The following is a 12,524-nucleotide window of genomic DNA, read 5'->3' as shown; positions in this document are numbered from 1 at the left end:
TTTATACCTGAATGACTCAGAGGTCAGCCTTAAAGCAAGCCAAAAACTGCTAATGTCTTTTTGTTTTTTAAAGGAACAGTCCAAAAATAAATCTCAGAAATCCTGAAGAACTTATGATTGAAACCACTTCTAAGAAAAAAAAAAAGTCAAAGCAAAGTTATCCAGTGTTGTTCCAGTGTTGTAACGGGAGGTGGGATAAACAGGAAAACTCTTCAGTTCATCACAGTTTATTAAAACATCCTTATGATACAAAGTCCACTAATGCTGATGTTTGATTTTTTTTTCCATTATAATTTGAGAATAAAATCTGCTTCTGAAACAAAATTAGTGACTTTTGTTCATTAGCCTACAAAAATAATGTCTGAAAACCTCGGCCACTCCAACACGTCACCATGCAAATAAGCGAGCAAGACACTTTAAATCAGGATTATTTGTCGTTAGTCTGCAATTAAATGTTTTCTCCAAGCCGCCTGGAGGCGAAGACAACAGCTAAGAAAAGGTTACACGTGGAGCTTAACAGAGAAGCAAGTACATCCACTCACTTTGATCGGAATCGGAACAGCAGCGCCAAAAAAAAACAAAAAAAAAAACAGGTCAAAATACTGAAATTGACTAATAAATTAAAAATGAAACAAAAAGAGTTGAACCAAATATTATTATGTGAAAATACTGCACAATATCATGTTTCTAACAGTAATAAAAGAATGGGAGTGATAAAAGAGTCACATATTTGTATCGACCTTTGGTTTAACAGAGAGGAAAAGGCATCTGAACCACAACACAACACACTGATCACATTACTGGTGATTGGTGTGCACTAGAGTCCCAATCTAAAGCTTGTGTTTCAACAATTAAGGGTCGCTTTCAGTCTCTAGGATGGCTCATCTTGTGAAATAAGTGATGCCGAGGACACTGGAGTCCACGAACGCCTCGTTTAATCAGTTGGACAGCTCTGATGACAGTGGCTGAGTAAAAATAGTGTTAGAAAGTCCTCGACTCGTTCTGACAGCCTCCGAGGAAACCCCCCAACTTTCATCTCAGCTCGTCTTTAGACTTATACAAAAAAGTCTTGGGAGGGGGGGAGTAGATATTCCTTAAACAATTAAACAGGAAATACTGAGTTTCACCAACAGAGGATGACGAAAGCAAATCAAAAGCCCTTTTCTGTGAGAGGGGAGCAGAGGAGAGATGATTGTGACGTAAAACTGATCGCGTCGATGAACGTATGCCGTGCAAACAGACACTAAGACGATTCAAAACGTGTAAACATAGACAGTTTAGAGTTTGAAAAACAAAAAAAACAAGTAAAAACAGCTGTCATGCTGCTCCTGCACACTGCTACAACTAACTACATTATTAGGACACGCATGCAACGTTTAGGCAGCAACTTTTAGGCCCCCGACCAAACTGAAGGTGGGCCTAAAACAGAAGTAAAAAAAAAAAAAAAACAATGTGTAGGTTAAGAGTAAATAAAGCTGGTAATGTGGTTTACTGTTAGTTGATACTGACCAGGTGAAAACAAAACAACAACTTGTCCCTGACCAATTAGAGAAACTGAAAAATCCCCACGCTGTCATTATACGCGTAGTTTTTCCTCGGATGTGCAAAGCAGACTGACGCTAAAAGAAACGCCGAGGAACCAAGCTGGAGGTGTGTGACCCTCCAACCCAAATGAAGACAATAGTTCTGAGAAATGTGGCAATAAATTCATGAACTCTGAAAAGGAAAGGACGTTAAAACATGTAAAGTTTCAGAATCAGAACCTCAGATTTGAACGTCTGTAACGTGTCTGAGGAGGACTAAAGCTAAATCTGGACTTTATTTTAAACACATATCAGTAATTCTTACAGTGAGGTATTGAATGTGTAACACATCGGTTTGGTGTCAGTACCAGATCTCTGCTGTTAAAGGGATATTACAAATATTTTGACGTGAGGTTCCGTTGACAGGATATAAACGTTTAATGTCTTACCTGTTGTGAATAAACAACCTCAGGTTAGAGTTTAACGCTGACAGGACTGCTGAACTCACGAGTTGCCTTAAAATAACCCCAAACTCTACAGCGCTTCATGTAAATGTCAGATCTGAACCGGGTGCAGCGTGGGGTCACTTGCGGCAGGAATCTCACAATATTTCTGCCAGAATAATCACGAAATGCAAAACTGAGCTTGGTGTAAAGGTTTAAACAGCAGTGCTGGCATTAACCTCTGTGGTATTTTGAAGATCAGAGCCGTTTTTAAAGAAATAAATCCACTGATGAAGTGGCTGCACTCGAACTAGTCATTACCTGCATCAATAAGGACCCACTTCTACAGTGAATTTTGCCATCTCGAAAATTTCAAGGTAGTTTATGCAAACCGCTATTTTCAAACTTTTACATCTCCCTCAGTTTAGCATTATGTTGTTATTTGGGCAGAAATATGAAACTACCACCAGAAGTGACCCCAGGCTGTATCGGAAGTGCTACAGCTTTCTGCTGCTGCAGCTTTTCCAGCTTGCAAATAACCATTGAAGCCCATGTAAGCAACAGCCCAAAGCAAACGATGTAAAAACCTATAAAACTGCCATGACATTTTAGAGATTGTAGTTATTTTACGGCAGCAGCAACCCGCTTTAGTCAGGATCTCCTTCAGACCAGCTGTTAACAGTCTGTCCGGTCAGAAATAAAACAATTTCTCCAAAGTGAGGCCTTTCAAAGAGCCATCTACGACAGGTAAGTCGTTAATTGTTCAGAACCCCGCTTCAAAACGTCCAGGTTGGCAAATACGTTAGTGGTACGTGCAGTTCTGAATTAAAAGGTGAGCAAATGTAACAGTGGTTCCACACGTTATCCAAGCTGCTGGCTCGTACACAAACATGAAGTGGTTATTAAAATATCAAAAGGCCAAAAGAAAGCACACTGACAGTCCCAAACACAAAGTGCACTTAAAGTTAAACCAGAATAACATCCAGAGATTCTTCCCCCGTCACGAAGCCCAGAACAAGCTTAACAACAAAATCCACACCCCCCTGCCCTCCTGCTGCTTTGATTCATGTGTGTTATGAGGAGGGTAAGTACGACAAACTGAGTTAATTTCAAAGAGCAGAAGTTAAACAGATTCCCTCCATCACTTCACCCTTGTATCCTTTGTCCTATATGTAACAAGTTCTTGAAATGGGGAGTGGTTACCTGTATCACAAAGAAGCAACACGTAATGATGCTTGGAAAGGAAGAAGCAACTGAAAAAAAAAAAAACAACAAAAATAACACATCCTTTGACCTACAATGGGCGATTCCAGCTCCTCAGTGTTGTATGCAGTGGTTTCAGCAAAGCCACTGAGTTCCAATGTTCTCATTTACACGATACGAATAACAGAGACCGCAACATCTCCAAGACGTTAGCAGACGCACTGCTCCAGCTGGACGTTTTCTTCCTTCCCAGGACAGCTGCCTTGAAGAAGTTGAGGGGCTGTTTGCTGTAACAGGTTCTCAGTAGTTGTGTACAGGGTTCTCCTGCTGATTTCCATCGAGCCGTTTGAAAGCGTGAACGCTCAGGCCTCGGAGCTCAGGGAGGTCCGTGTTGGACTGGGAGGGAGGCGAGCTGCTGCACTGTGCTCGGTGCGGAAGCTGTAATCATACTGGCACAGACAGAGCAAGACCGTCAAACCTTCAGTGCCTCCAATAAGGCCTGTAGCGCTGAATCCTTACACAGAGTTCATCCAAATAAACACCACACTGCCCTCTGGTGGATATGATGTGTAACTGTCGTAAACCTCTACATCATTCATTTGTGGAGACAAGAAGAGGCTGATCTCTTGTTAGCTGTGGCTGAAAGTTTTTAATTATCTTAACCCAAATTATTCTTTCAAATCTGCAGAATCAGTGCAGTGAGATTTGAGAAAGATCAAAGTGTCATTTGTCTTTGTTACTGTATGGTCAGTGATAATAACACGAGGCGTTACATAAGAGACTGAGCTCGCAGATATGGTTTGGGAACGACAAAAACAAGTTTGAGTGCCTGTGCTGGCTAAACTCCCACATACAAGCAATTACTGAGGGAGAGAATATGTTTGAAACTCAGAAAGACTGTAAGAAGCTGCATTTCTTACCTCTTTCTCAATTTCAGCCAGTGACTTGATCGTAATGCCCATGAGGTCCACTTGCTGCAGCTGCATAAAGGGAACAGGAATTAGAAATCAGCGATACGAAGAGGTCAAACCTATAACACACTCTAGCGCACAGGTGTCAAACTCTGTTCCTCCAGGGGCCGCTCTCCTGCATGTTTTAGATGTGTTCTTGCTTTAAAACACCTGGTTTAAATGGATGACTTGTTGCCATGCTCCTGGAGAACTTGATGATTTGGTGAGGAGGTAATTAAACCATTTGAATCAGGTGTGTTGGAGCAGGAAAGACCTAAAACTTCCAGGAAAGTGGAGCCTTGAGGCCTGGAGTTTGACACCCCTGATCTGCAGCATCAGCTCGTTCACTTCACTCAGCATCACTTTGGTGTAAAACGTGAGCAGAGCAGTCAAAGCACCCTACAGCTCACTGCTTGAGGGTAAATGCTGGTCTCCAGTAGCACACTCTTAGTACTGAGAACCCTCAGCTTCAATAACTTACATCAGAGGAGGCGCAGGCAAACTTCTCAGAGATCATGAAAGGCACTCCGTCCATTGCTGAAAAACACGATTCAAACATTTTTTTGCATAAATGCATCTTTGTAACTAAAGTCAAAAAAGCATTCATACACAACGTCCCAATTAGATAACATTTAGTTGCAAAGAACATTTTAATTTAAAAGTATATATTAAGTCACTACATACTGCTAACTAAAGAAACAGTGACAGAAACTCGAGCCCATGAAACGTCACAGAGGAACTTCTGTTATTCAGTGTTTGTCAAATCAAACCTGACATTTGTCACATTGTTGGAAGGAGAAATTCAGATCTGGCACTAGCAGACATTCAGTCAAAGTACAACTTTAAAACGTGTCTGAGGTGATCAGATGTCCGTTACTCGCTCTACATGCAGAAAAACACGTAACCACATCCCACACTGAGCTGTCAGTGAGCAACAAACAGGACCTGAGCAAGTCTGCTGTGGCTTCTTTAAAAACAAATGCATTCAATCAGCGTTTGTTTTTTGTTTTTTTAATTTATACAGTTTAGAGTCACCTGAGTTGGAGTTATTTAGCCAACACAACACTAATAATCTTAATTACCGCCCAAGAGCGATGGGATGAATGTTAGTGCCAGGTCTGAACAGAATCACCGGCTTCTTTATTAACACAGTGACAGATTTTGGACAAAGACATAAAAAAAAGACAATAAACTATCACTGACCTGAAATAGCATAAAGGTTGGAGTTCTGGTGCTCATAGTCTGGTCTGGTGGTGTTCTTCCCTCTAAAGCTGGCAGGAAGGGTCATGGAAATGTGCCTTTAAAATAAAAAAACATACATTTAAAGTTAAAAACATTCAGACAATGTTTCGTCAAGAGTCATAAGATTTGTATCATCGGGAAACACGAGTGGAGCTCTAATGTCAGAGGAGCAAGGGGTGTAATGCAGAACAGGATACAGCTGGTGCTCTCAAAGGGCGTCTTGATGGACATAAATCAAGTGTACACACAAAACAATAAAACACGGGACTAACCTGAAAAGTGAAATAACATCTAAAGGTTTAGGTCAAGTCAAAGGCAGAAGGATTGCTGCTGTTTCCTGCTCCTCTGCCCTTTTAAACTAAGTTTGAAACTATGAAGAGATCCTACTGATAAATCTTCCATGTTTCTAAAAGCAGCAGCGACTCTTTCACTCACTTCTGTTCAAGATGCAAAAAGATGTAAACAGTATAAACCAATATCCCAATATTCTAATGAAATGGATGATATTCTCCTTCAAAAAAGTCTGACATTTGTTATCATGCTATTATCACTTATACCTGAGTGTAAAATATTAATGAACACAAACGTTTATGTTGCACTCTGTGATCACGTTGATCAGGGTAACTCTTATCAGATCAGAGAACATATTTCACAGTAAAGCATCTTTATCTGTGGGAATTAATGGGGATTTTAAGAGCAATAAAACTGTTTGGCTGTGGCAGTGCTGTGCTTTTTTTTAGTGATGGAGTGGGTCCTCTCTTTTCTAGATAAGATCTTTGAGAGTCCTGACAGATCTTCTGTGGGCTGGCTGTCTACGTGGAAGATCATCCGCTGCTGATTGGCTTCAACACCACATCTGGAAGTTTAAAAGCCTTGGACAGGAGCAGAGTTTTTGCCTCTCGAAGCCAAGTTTAGAAGATTTTTTTAAATTTTGAGTCCAAGACACCTAAACTAGATGTAATGAAGGCTGACCAGAAGTGCTTGGACTGGTTAAACAAACAAAGAAGCACTCAGAATAAAAAAATAAATAAATAAAAATCTGTTTTTCTGGAGGTGGAAGAATGCAGCAGCTCAAATTGACCCAAAGTTACAAGGGCTTCTTTAGTTCTCTCTCTTTTGAGGGCTTCAGGAAGGTTAAGATATGAAAACAGACATTGGCGTTAAGAATCAAAACATTTTAAACACTTCTTTTTTTTACGGCAAACATTTAGCAGCATTTCTTGGTATGGCATGATAATTTTCAAGCAAATCCAAGAAAAACTCCACCTCAGGTGAAAAAAGACTCACATCCATACATATATGAAGTCAATAAACAATTTCATCATATTAAATTTTTTTTCTCCTTTTTCCTATAAAAAAGGACTATGAAACAAACACAATGATAGTGTCTTCTCTTAATTCAAGACCATAAGACGTGAGTGTGTGTGTGAAAACATTATCAGAGTGAACGTACTTGGGCATCGGAGCTGCTGGGACCGGGACCGGAGCTGGGACTGTGGAGGAGTTCACATTTTGGATGTTGTTGGCGGTCGGCGTGTGCGTCGAGTCCTGAGCACGAGGCACGTTCCCCATGCGGTACCAGATTCCCATGTTGTTGAGCTCACTAGAAAATAAGCACGTCAGCGTTAAAGAAGGGGAAACGTAACAAAAAAACATTCATATAAAAAGATTTAGAGCTTTACATAAAGTACATTCAATTCATCCACATATATCCTTTTAACCCCTTTTCATTTTAGAAAAAAAAAAAAAAAAACAACTAAAGATGCTTTTTTTGTAGCATTTCCAAAATAAACTGTTCTGTAAACAGATGGAGTACATGTTTAATTTTGGTTTTTTTCAAAAGCAAACACTAACTTTAATTCCCAAAGAGCAAATCTGTCTTTATGTTTACAGCTGGCTCAGTTTGTGGACGCCACAATAATTAGCACACGTCCTCCAGCAGGGACTCTAGTGGACGTAACATGGAAGGTTTTATTGGCTGAAGTGAAGCGTTACCCTATCATCGTGAGACTTGGATTCACAAGAGAGAGAATATGTAAAAAAAACCTAAGTACTGCAGGATGGCACGTGCTGATGCTTGGTTTCAAGCTGCTTACCCGATAAAGGTATACTGAGGAGGCGCCTGCTTGGAGCGTCCCAGGATGCGGATGTCACAGATAGCTGCCTCCGTAGAGTCCCTCGGAATAAACTTGATGCAGAGTCGCCTCTTCCTGAAGGCCTGCTCCTCTGCGGGGGACAAGCCAGATTGAGTTTCACTCCCACTGCCAACAGTATGTGCTCATTAAATAAACATGGCCTTGCACAAATAGTTAAACAGGTCTGATAGCTGGATTTCAACATCTGTGGCAGCTAAAGAATCTGAACAATTTTTAAATATTTGCCATCCGCAACGTTGTCTACGGCTTTGGACTTGAGTTGGTCGCTTACGAGTGTCAACGGTCTCCTGGATCGGGATGAAACCCACTGGCAAAGTGTCCTTTATGTCAATCAGTTTCATGTCCACAAGGACGTTGCCTAAATGGCTCTAAAGAGACAGGACATCAGAGAGAGAGAGGGATCATTAATGACACAAAGACAGATATTTGAGGACATTAGAGTCTAAAACAGGAGAAAAGTTGGAAAAAAAGTCCTTTGATTTGATGATAACCAGCTTATAATGTTGTATTTACAAACATAATGCTGTTGTGTTGGTTTGTGAACTGACTTACGTTTTCTTTTGAGAAAACTCTGGTGAAGCAAAGGTAACGAGTCACCTTGGATTTGAAAAGGCCATCTTTCCACAGGTCAGCATCCAGGCCGTCTGTTGTTGTAGATATCTGGAGGACAAGAATTCAAACAAGGAGATGTCACTGAACTGAGATCAGACCTACAAGCTCACAGGTCACAGGTGTAAAAGGGCCCAAAGTGAACTTTCTAATGGGTAAGAAGGAACAGGATCAACTCAATTTTTACTCTTCATCCAGAACAAATAGGGATTTATATATGTACCCACTTTCAAGTCACATTTGTTTTGGAAAATGTTTCTAAAGATGAAATGAACAACTTAGAAAAAACAAATAAAAATATTTTTTTATATTCTTTATGTTAATTTAGCACTTCGAACATCTGTTAGTCCTAAGTATTGCTGTGTGGTTTACCACATCATATCCAGTGGGCGCCCTGTTCCTGGAGGCAACCACTCCAACTCCAGTGATCGGGTCCATGGACATCTCTGGCAAAGCCTCAGAAAGGTCCCGAACCTCAGGCATGTCTGTGGAATTCTGCAACAAGAAATGACCACCTGCTGTTATTCAAAGATCACAGCAAAGTTTCACACACACACTTACAGTACATGTACAAACACACACAAGTTTAGCTTGACCAGCTTGAATGACGAACAAAAGAACAGGAACTTGTATTTCCAGTAAAAGCACCACAGAAAACAAGTAACTTGCACCAGTATGACATAACTTCAGTGTTTTTAACCATGTGAGGAAGCCATTAATTCGTGTTTGTAATATCTGATAGTTAAGGACAAAGTTAGAAATGCAAGCGTGGGGAGGATTGGTCATGTGCAGAGGAGGGATAGTGGACATATTGGACAAGGGAGGTTGAATATGACGCTATCAGGAAGGAGGAAAAGAGGCCCACTATAGAGAAGATTCATGGATCATTTGGTTCATCCTTTGCAACACACAAAAACACCCCTGAAAGTATAAAGCACCTGCAGTAAACACACATACACACACGTGCAGAACCGTCAGGTTCTGACTGATGATGAATCTTAAACACATTACCATTTGGATATCTAGACAGGAAATAGAATTAGGGCATAAAATGCCCCACTTACAGAAAAACACTCAGCGTAGTCTTCCATTTTTAAAGCCATTTTTCAGACTTTTCTCCCACTAGTTTATATGGTGAGTTAAAACAAATTCACACACTGTGGGAAAAAATGTAAACTTGAGAAAGATATCTTAATGATAAGGGATAATACATGCTGCAGGTTAACTATAACAGTCTCATATAATTATGTAAATGTGAATATACTCATTTGAAATCTATAACCACAGAAACAGGCCACGGTTTGGGCCGAACCTTATTTGTATAGAAGCATTTGAATAAAAGCCACAGTTGTTATATCAGCTGGATAGCTTACTTTAATGGCATATTTAATTAATTAAGCCTCCAACATCTGGTGCAAAGATGGGGCTTATAAGAACTAGCTATGGAATGTGTATGGGGCTCAACAGAAAATTAACTAAACCCATTATATATTTGTTAAAATAATGTTTTTAAACGATAACTTGTTCGTTACATATTATGATGGTTCCTCCAATTGCTAGTTGAAGTTACCTAGCATGCTAGCTAAGGAGCCAGTAAGCTAGCATGCTAGCGGGGAGTGTCCTCATACATCAGATACGATCTACGGGTTAGCTTGTTGGATGCTAATGGGAACCTGTCCGGCTGTGTGTTGTTACCGCTGAGGGGGACTTAGGGGCTTATCTAACCAGTCTCCCTCATTGTCGCAACCCGAGCAAAAGCAGATTTGCGGGGGCTCGAACTCAGGAGCCCGAGTCGGGCAGCAGCGGCTAATGTTAGCATGTTTGCCGGGGAGCAGTACTTACCCAGCGGGGGCTAACAACAGTTGAGTCAGACAAGTCCTCTTGTGTTTTCTGCTGCGCTTTGCTCCTCTCCCTTTCACACACAGAGATTCACAGCTGAGAGGCGCACATCTTTAGGCTTGTTTCACAGTCAACGAAGCGATCCGAAACGTTGGTTGTTTCGCGACTATCCGCATATTGGGCTACCGGCTGGCGGCGTCGGAGTGCGCTGGCAGTTTGAGCTCGCTGGGTCGGTGTTCAGAGGAGAACCGGAGGACCCTTTCCCTCGCCCCCTCCCCCTGAGTACGTGATGAGCAGACATTAATCCAGCAGCCTCCTGTATGCTGCTGTGCCCTCAGATCACACTGTTGACAGTGGCTGCAGGACCGCCACCAATCATAACACCTTTCTCTGATTTAATACTGTGAATATGTGCAGGGCAGCAACCAGGAGGTGTGGGGCCCTGGGCCACAGCTGCTTCTGGGGCCCGCTCACATGTCCTGTTATCTGGTTTAAACAGAGAAAAGTTACCGTACTGACGAGAGAAACTGCATCTAAAGGAAATACACAGCATGGATAGTGAGCGCTGAATGACTGCTGAAACTTGCCAGAGAAGCTGAAACCGAGTAGATGAAGCTGAAAGAAGCAGAAAATGTTAAAAAGAGCAAAACATTTGCTGAGAGCTAAAGAAGCCATACATTAGCTAAAACTAGAAAAAAGCTAAATGTAGCCAAACTTTAGGTAAAAGGTGTAAAAGATTAGGTAAAAGATAGGTAAAAGTCGTAAGATGCTAGCTAAAAGCTAAATGTAGCAAAATGGGAGCTAAAAGCAAGAAGTAGCAAAACTTTAGCTAAAAGCAGCAAAAGTTTAGGTAAAAGTTAAAAGTAACTAAAAGCTAGCTAAAAGTATCAAAATGCTATCTAAAAGTAGCAAGATGCTAGGTAAAAGGTAAAAGCAGCAAAAACTTAGCTAAAAGTTAAAAGTAGCAGAACGGAAGCTAGAAGCTAAAAGTAGCAGAAGGCTAGATAAAATCCAACAGTAGTAAAATGGTAGCTAAAAGCAGAAAAAGTATACTGAAGTAGATTTTTAAAAAGAGCAATGTTTTTGAGGAAATTGAGAGCTCGAAATGTTTTTCTTCTGCCAAAATATTTGAAAATAATGTTAAATATTATGAAAAGTGTAAAAGTTTTAAAAACCAAAAGTCATGGCACCCATTTCCTGAATGAGCTGAACCTTTTGAATGGCTAAAACAGCACAAAGTATGCAGAGGTAGTCCGAAAAAAATTCATAAATAAATATAATAAAAATCAGGAGAACAATTGCATTCACACAATTATGTTCATGTAAACTTCAAAGATTCCAGAGCAGAGCTGCTCTTAGCATTACTTAATATCTTAATACCTGTGGCTACAGTAGGTTTATTGAACTGAATAAGTACATATTGCCCCGTCAAAATCATATACCAGGTTTATAAGATTCTCATTTTGTTGAGGACCCAACAGTTAAATAAAGTTCTGAGGTTTAGTTGCTTTTGTTGTGCTTATGTGGTTCCCTTCAGTGAACTCAGCTGTATATTCAGTCGAGTTAGTCACCGTCAACCAGCCAAATGTAGCCTACTAAACAAAAAAGCAGGACAGAGGACGTCACAGCTCATTGCTTCTATGGTAAGCTGCAAGGGAAATGCTGAGATAGAATCACAGAGAACAGGAAACTACAGAAAACACTTTTTGACTCAACCTTTTTCGTAAATAAAGACTTAAAAACACAAATTCTTTCTGCCATTGCATCTGTTTCACTGCTTACTAAATGTTTCTGAGAAGAATTTTCTATATATATATTAAAAAGAAATGTATTCAAACATAGTAGACTGATTGTCTTGCAGTAATTTGGCAGATCAGCAGTGGATCTTTCAGGCCCAGTGGGTTGCAGCGTGAAGCAACCACCAGCTCTCACCAGCAGACATCTGCCGGTGAAACTCCGGTTCTTGGGCTGCAACAGTGTTCAAATAATGTTAGAAAGTGGCATCGGTATTAACACCAGCGCCTTCATTATCAGTCTTTGTTAGAAACCACAGAGTTGTGACTAGAATATGTAATCTGCTTTAGCTGCGCTCCCATTTCAGGAGGTCACATCCACCGATCCTAAAGCCATTGTGGAGTTTACCTTTCATGTTTGTTCGCATTGTTTTAAAAGGAAGCGGTACAATGCTTGCACTGGTCTTAGCTAATGCACGAGGAACACAGACACCTTTGAAGTGGTGTTTAGGCCAAACAAACAAAAAACATTGATGAGCATTAATGAAAATGCACCAGTCTGTATCTGCTTAATGCCAATTAGTGCCTACTGCCAGGGCAACAGGTGAGGCACATCTTGGAAAGGTCTCTAGTCCACCAGAGTCAATTTAGAGTGACTTATTAACCTAGCATGCATGTTTTTAGATTGTGAGAGGAAACCAGAGTACCTGGAGATAAACATGCAGTCCCTCCACAGCAAGACCCCTCAGCTGAGATCTGAACCCATGACCTTCTTCCTGTCAGGTGACAGCCCCTAACCACTGTCCTGCTGTGCCGCCCCCCCCCC

At 40.8% G+C, this 12,524-nt stretch overlaps 1 protein-coding gene across 1 annotated transcript; it reads right to left on the bottom strand.

Moving 5' to 3' along the window:
• Positions 1-211: 211 nt before the first annotated feature.
• Positions 212-10,360, bottom strand: mvb12ba (multivesicular body subunit 12Ba). Its single transcript, XM_017433999.3, has 10 exons — positions 9,969-10,360; positions 8,499-8,621; positions 8,070-8,177; positions 7,789-7,885; positions 7,458-7,587; positions 6,815-6,964; positions 5,323-5,417; positions 4,601-4,656; positions 4,090-4,149; positions 212-3,618 (listed from the first exon to the last, which is right to left on the bottom strand). The coding sequence occupies exons 2-10, from the start codon at positions 8,607-8,609 to the stop codon at positions 3,532-3,534; spliced, it is 894 nt and encodes a 297-aa protein (XP_017289488.1). The 5' UTR covers positions 8,610-8,621; positions 9,969-10,360; the 3' UTR covers positions 212-3,531.
• Between the last annotated feature and the right edge of the window lie 2,164 nt (positions 10,361-12,524).

This window comes from Kryptolebias marmoratus, linkage group LG14, assembly GCF_001649575.2.
Source record: "Kryptolebias marmoratus isolate JLee-2015 linkage group LG14, ASM164957v2, whole genome shotgun sequence".
NCBI classification, from domain to species: Eukaryota; Metazoa; Chordata; class Actinopteri; order Cyprinodontiformes; family Rivulidae; genus Kryptolebias; species Kryptolebias marmoratus.
This window is presented reverse-complemented; position numbering and strand designations above follow the sequence as displayed.

What these genes read in the sequence shown, in the direction of transcription:
- mvb12ba (XM_017433999.3), bottom strand. Translation starts at nt 8,609, where the DNA reads ATGCCTGAGGTTCGGGACCTTTCTGAGGCTTTGCCAGAGATGTCCATG. An exon ending in CGCCCACTGGATATGATGTG is followed by an intron (nt 8,178 to 8,498) that starts GTAAACCACACA and finishes CTTGTCCTCCAG; the next exon opens with ATATCTACAACAACAGACGG. An exon ending in CAACCTTTATGCTATTTCAG is followed by an intron (nt 4,657 to 5,322) that starts GTCAGTGATAGT and finishes CGTGTTTTTCAG; the next exon opens with CAATGGACGGAGTGCCTTTC.